This window comes from Myotis davidii, unplaced genomic scaffold (assembly GCF_000327345.1).
Source record: "Myotis davidii unplaced genomic scaffold, ASM32734v1 scaffold404, whole genome shotgun sequence".
Taxonomy (NCBI): Eukaryota; Metazoa; Chordata; class Mammalia; order Chiroptera; family Vespertilionidae; genus Myotis; species Myotis davidii.
In genome coordinates this window covers 1,384,145-1,390,932 of record NW_006295824.1, presented here as the reverse complement: position 1 = coordinate 1,390,932, position 6,788 = coordinate 1,384,145, and the positions used below count along the sequence as shown (strand labels likewise).

Genomic DNA, 6,788 nt, shown 5'->3' with positions numbered 1-6,788 from the left:
TAAATAAGGTAATAAAAGTAAAGCAAATAGAATAGTGCCTGGCACATAATAAGAATATGCTGTTATACAGCAAATGCCTTCCTTATAATTTTTTCCTCCTTATGTTTATTTTTCATAGTTTAATTATACCATCTAAAGATATAAATCTTCCATCTATGTATTTTAAAGTTCTCACAATTTCTGAATCATATGCACACAAGTCATTCTTGTGCTTTCATCTTTTCCTCCTGAATCCCTTCCCACTTCTTTGGTCTTAGTACCTTTTTTTTTTTTTTAATCATCCTTTTGGTTTCACCCTCCAGCACTAGCCCCAGGCCTTCCTGACCACACGTCTTGAGGCCAAGTAGGGTTTTCCCACCAACACACTCGGGAATATTTGCTCCATGTCTTGTGTTCCCTGTAAGGTGGTGGGCTCATGGGAGCCAGACCAAGAGTATCTTCCTCGAAGCTGTGGCTCCAGTGCCCCACTCTGACCATGGGCATAATAGGCACTTACCACTCACTTATTCAATGGAAAAACGCAGATGGATTACCAGACAGTCAGCCTCTAAGAACCCAGTTTAGAACAATCTTGAAAGGTAACAATCACCTGGAGAAAAGGTTATCTCCCTGTACTTTGGACCAGGCCCTATGTTAGGTAACAATTACTCTTCTAAATGCTGGAATGGGTTATCAGGCTGATAAAGTGAATTATTGCTTTTATGGTTTTAAATTTAACCTTGGGATCAAGCTTATTTACTGGTTCACGGAAAGCTTTGGGGGAGGGAGGGAGAGGGAAAAGCTTTCGCTCCCACTTAGCAAGGAAAGGGTCATAGGCTTCAAATGCTAAATCTGAAAGTTAACTCCTGCAGAAAGGACATGGTCTCAAATCCTTCTTGTTAGTCTGTCTTGTTCTTACTATCTTGTTCTTCCCTCACCCACCCCACCCCCGTAACCAAACAAAATATATATAACATGTGGGTATACATATACAAAGGATATACACACAGATATAGTATATGCGTGTATGCATATCAGTATCACACTTCTGTGAAACTCACCGAGCCTTCGCTGGCTCTTTGAGTCTATCAGGCCTGTTTTGAGTTTTCAATTAGAAAAAGGTTTCTGGCAACTTTAATCCTGTTACAGTTTCAAATAGTTCTGTGTCAAGTAGCCAAAGATCCTCTTAAGCCAATCTATAACTGTAAACAATACAAGATCTTTGCTTATTCATTCATGTTAATTTTTACTACATGCCACAGTTCAGCCTTAAATTTTTTTTCTTAATAGTTTAGTCATATTAGAACAGGATAGCTTTCAAACACAGTTATATAGTGGGTTTTTTTGTTTGTTTGTTTTTTGTTTTTTTTTAAATATATTTTATTGATTTTTTACAGAGAGGAAGGGAGAGGGATAGAGAGCCAGAAACATCGATGAGAGAGAAACATCAGCTGCCTCCTGCACACTCCCCACTGGGGATGTGCCCGCAACCAAGGTACATGCCCTTGACCGGAATGGAACTTGGGACCCTTGAGTCCGCAGGCCGACACTCTATCCACTGAGCCAAACCGGTTTGAGCTATATAGTGGTTTTATTCATAGCAAGTGAAATAAATGTCTTACACCAGAAGCTCAAATTTTAAAAAGCAAAATAAACTGAGTTCTAAGTCATGGAAAAACAACAACAACAACAAAAACCCTGATATCTGTAAGTACTATTTTAAGCATCCCAGCTAAGAAGTATAAATTCACAAATTGTCTATTACATAAAAAGTGTTGGTTGGTTAGGAAGTAGCTTTGTCTATGAATAATTTCATCTCATAGCAGCTTCTCTCTTCTATCTTGTGTTTCTGTAAAATGTAAAAGGTTGTATTTTATTCACTTAACGTTAGTTACGTCAACCATATTTATTCCAATCAAAAAACATAATCATAAGTTTGGAACCAAGCATTATAGGTTATCTCTACATAAACATGATGAAATTTTTCTTTTGCAGGTGCAAATATTGGCATTACGATGAAAACCTGCTCGTTTCCAGCGTTATCATTGTTTTCCATAATGAAGGATGGTCAACCCTCATGAGGACAGTCCACAGTGTCATTAAAAGGACTCCAAGGAAATATTTAGCAGAAATTGTATTAATTGATGATTTCAGCAATAAAGGTAATGGCTATGGAATTGACAATTTGTCCATAAAATAAGTTAATTATGAGTAATTGCAAAAAATGTGATTTCAAAATAATTAGTCTTTAAAAAGTAATAGCATCTACTGATAGCATCTATTTCAACAAGTTGGCACTATAGCAAGCATTCTGTAAATGATTATTTTGTTTAATCCTGACCATAACCTTTGCAATGGATATTGTTATCTTTATTTTACACATGAGGCTTAGAAATGTTAAGTAACTTACCAACATTCACATGCTATTCCTGTCTCAATAATTAATAGCAATTAATAGCTGGAATCAAATCTACAAGCTCATAAGTCTGTGTATTTAACCACTATGTTACACTATACCAACTCTTTGGGCCTTTGATTTTACAAAAGTTTTGTCATGGAGGTAATTTATTGAAAGACTGAAAAATGTAATTGCACGTATACTGTAATGCCACCTGGTGTTCCAACCATAGTTGTCCAACTAAAATCCATATACCTATTTAATAGCCTATAATTTGCATTTTAACAATACGTTGAATTTAACCAGAAACCATGGACTGTTTTTATTTATAATAGAAAGTATCCACTAAAATTTATTTTGCTTTATATTTGATTTAATATATTGAATAAAAGGAAATTGGTTGGTTTTTTTATTACTATAGCATTTAGGGAAGTATTGGCTAGTCTTGATTCAACTTGGCAAGAGAATTGATTTTTGCCAATAATGGGTTTAAGTTAACATTTTTTCTTTAAATATATTATTGTAAGCAGAATATATCTTCTTAGTGACATGAGTATCAAAAGATAGATAATGCTATAGCTCAGACCCCAAAGCAGCATCCTAAATAAAAAATGTAGTTGTGCTGCTGAAACCCAGATATGGGCATTTATTCTTCTTTGTTTGTCACAAAACTGAATTGGATCCTTTGAAATTTCATCAAAGAAATCAGGCTAAGTAACAATAGGATATTTGCTTTTTGGCAAGTAAGTTTTGCAAACAATTTTTGTGTACAATTAGTAATACCACTGACCATATGTCAGAAGACAGAACATGGGTACCATAAAAATATAATTCAAAATGGTTTTACAAAAGCTTCCTCCAAAACTTCATTTAGAGCTCTTTCTGTCTGGATGCACCTCTATGTTTAGACCATATAGGCATGTGACCAGATCTTGATCTTGTATACATATGCCAGCGTGGAGAAGAAATAGAAATATGGCCTATTTCCTTTTCCCCTCATTTTGTTCAGCTAATCACTTTTTCAACTACTCATTTTTAATTACACTAGAGAATGTATAACTTTAACTTTTTCCGTCATATCAAATGCCTTTAGCTTAGACATCTTACCTTGGTTGCAACTTTCATGACAGGAGTGTAGTCATTAAAATACTATTCCTGTCTCAAGATAAATGCAGGGTGAGGCAAAAAGTAGGTTTACAGTTGTTCTAATGGAAAATAATACAATAATTAATAAATAATAATATTAGAATAAACTGTTTCACATACTCAACTGTAAACCTACTTTTGCCCACCCTATATTTAAAAATGTTTTACCGTGATATTATTGGTACCAACAATGTTTTAGATTTTGAAAAACTTAAACCTTATAAAAATGACAGAAATCCCATGTCTATGATTGTTCTGGTTTTAAGAAGTCCTATGTTATTAACACAAGTAAAACTGTGCTATACTTAGCACATTATAAAAAAAGAAAATTGTGAAGATACACCAAAAATAACTGCTTGGCCCCAGAAAAGGAGCATAAAATTTTGCACTTAAGATTTTTTGGTCCATTTTACTTGAATTTTTTTGTGATCAGAGCTTGTTATTACGAACCTCTAATATTTGGTCTCTTATACATTGTAAAGTCCATCACAGGGCAGGGTCTGCTTAGCTTATAGCAGTAGGAAATACAGAGGGCTTTAATTAATTTTCCCAATTTTAAAACAACCTTAAAATCTGCCAGTCCCCTTCTCAGTACTAAAAGTATATAGTCTTTGGTAAATCTGACTGGAGTGAAAACTGACTTGTTCTTTCCCCCAATAAGTTCAGAAACTAGAACTTTGAGTTATAAGTTTTCTTATTTTAAAGATAAAATACTTTACTAATATAAAACTTCACAAAGGAGCTGGCTGCTCATAGCACTTGGGTTTCTGGAAATTAGAGTATTCTCTTAAAATAAGGTTTGGGGCCATTAAATTGAGCACACCCCTGCTCACATGTGCGTCAGCCAGCTGAGACTGAGTGGGGCCAAGGCAAAATGCACCCCACACTCTCAGTGGCTTGTAACAACAATGGGTTATGGTCCTGTTCTCTTGCTCTAACAACGCATTCCCTGCAGGTCCGCCCTGCTCTGCCCCACATCTTCACCACAGGGCCCGGGCTGGCAGAGCAGCCTGATGTCAGACATTGCCTGCCTAAGACGCAGAGGGAACAGAGAGACAGGGTGAAGTGCTAGTGGGATTTTAACAGTTCCACTCACAAGTACCTTGAGTCATTTTCAGCCCCTTCTCATTGACCACAGCAAGTCGCATGGCCCAGCCTGACATCAGTGGGTGGGGAGGATAATCGCTCCCTGAGGAAAGGGGGTGAATACTTTGAACATGAATAGAGTGCACTCTGCCATAGGGTAAGATCCCAAAGAAGCCAGAAGTCATTTCACTCACTAATTTCCCTTTGGGGCCATCTTTCTATGCATTTAAATTTGAAGAACACGCCATCAACTTGGTTTTGGCTGTAAAAATTTGTTACAGATTTATTTAAATAAAATCTCCTACTGCAATTCAGAAGGGCCTTGAAAAAAAAACTTTTAAGAAAAGTTTAAGTTGAAGGGAAAATTACTTAGATTTTTCTGGGGGGAAAAATATAGTTTGGCGTGAGAATTTTGTTTATAATTGTCATTAAAAGTGGATGCCAAAAGGGAAATATTTTTCTTCTCAATTTTGAATATCCATGTGTGGGTGTCTTGATAATTATAAGGTCTCTAAAAATGAGTAAAGTATTAAGTACAGTCTGATTTGCCCATTTAACCACTAGCTCATCACTAAATACAGCTATGTTTTCATCTGTTTTTGTATTCATGGACTAAAAGTTTAAACAATTTAAAAATAATTTTTTGTCCACAAGAAATATCTCTAAGGATCCAGGAGCTAGTCTTGGTTGTGAGGAGCCAATTTCATGGGCTCATAGTGATGCAAACAAAAACTGTTCTCTTACAACTGGGAAGCCAAGATGGAAACTTGGCAAATGTACCTTGTTTTTTAAAAATATATGTATTTTATTGATTTTTTACAGAGAGGAAGAGAGAGGAAGAGAGTTAGAAACATAGATGAGAGAGAAACATCAATCAGCTGCCTCCTGCACCCCTCCCACTGGGGATGTGCCCGCAACCAAGGTACATGCCCTTGACTGGAATCAAACGTGGGACCCTTAAGTCCACATGCTGAGGCTCTATCCACTGAGCCAAACTGGTCATGGCTGTTTCTTGTTTTTAGAACACAAAATTTTCTCTATCAAATTGCAAATATTTATTATTTATTTATTGTATATAAATATTATCTAATCTAATAATAGACAAACATGGTAATTGACCGTACAGGGCTGCCTTCAGGCTGCAGCTCCAGGTCCCTTATCCCCACCCCAGACCTGAGAGCACAGTGCTGGGCAGGGGCACCCAGGGGTTTGGGAATGCAGCGCGAGGGGCCGGCACGAAGTCAGCGGGGCTGTGTTTACACCGCCAAGTTCCCCACTTCTGCCCTGGCCCGCATCCCTCCTCCTTCCTCTCAGAGGCCCAGCTCCTGCCTACATGCTTGCTGGTCAGGCCCAACTGCACCGGGGAGTGAGCCATGGCAATCAGGATGGCCACTTCCTGGGATGGGATGGCCAGACCATGGGGATTCATAAGGGCAATGAGGCCTGTGGGGCATGCACAGCCCTCCGGCAGTGGGGGGTGGCCAGCTAAGCTGAGTCTGGCTTCAGTGAGGCCAGTGGGAGCCCCGAGGCCACCCCAACCCCCACAGGTCCTGGGCAGATGGTGGCTCAGTGGAGAGCAGTACCTCTATGCATGGTGCCCAGGGGCGGCTGTGAGCTGCTGCAACCCCGCCCCACGCTTCAGGGAGGGGGAGAAGGCTCGCAGCCACCAGCACCCTAGGCTGCACCGCCTGGCCTGTGCCTCAGCCTGCCAGGTTGGCAGGGTCCAGAGCAGGTGAGCTGTTCCCTTCCCCCAGTGGTAGAACAGGGAGGAGAGCGCTGGGTGCAGGGAGGGGACCTCAGCTGGGATCCTCCTGGTGTGGGGAAGGGCCCAGCCTGGCCCCGGTGGGGAGCTTAGGAAGTCTGGCTAAGTAGGCACTGGTTCATACCAACTCTCACTCTGCCATATTCCTCCAACTCTTCAACTCTAGCCCCCCTGCCCCACCTGTCCAGGGGAACGGGCTCTGGGTGACCTCCCTGAGCTCAGACTGTGGACCCAGAGACCTCAAGGAAGAGTGCCCAGCCGGGGCCGGTGCAGAACTACCAGGGCAGAGTTGCTTTGGTGTCTTGGTGAAGTTTGCAACTGACCCAAGGAGGAAACCTGAGAGGGGAAAGGCCGGGAGGCATGAATTGCCAGCACTGTAGCCACTTGAAAACAGCTCCACTTGGAATGGGAGGTGGT

At 40.1% G+C, this 6,788-nt stretch overlaps 1 protein-coding gene across 1 annotated transcript in view; it reads left to right on the top strand.

Annotated features, from left to right (window-relative positions):
* GALNT7 (polypeptide N-acetylgalactosaminyltransferase 7) overlaps positions 1-6,788 on the top strand; it is a 104,612-nt gene that overhangs the window by 77,402 nt on the left and 20,422 nt on the right. Inside the window, exon 3 of the mRNA XM_015568459.1 lies at positions 1,975-2,141. Coding sequence (XP_015423945.1) covers positions 1,975-2,141 — 167 coding nt within the window. The remainder of the gene's footprint in view (positions 1-1,974; positions 2,142-6,788) is intronic.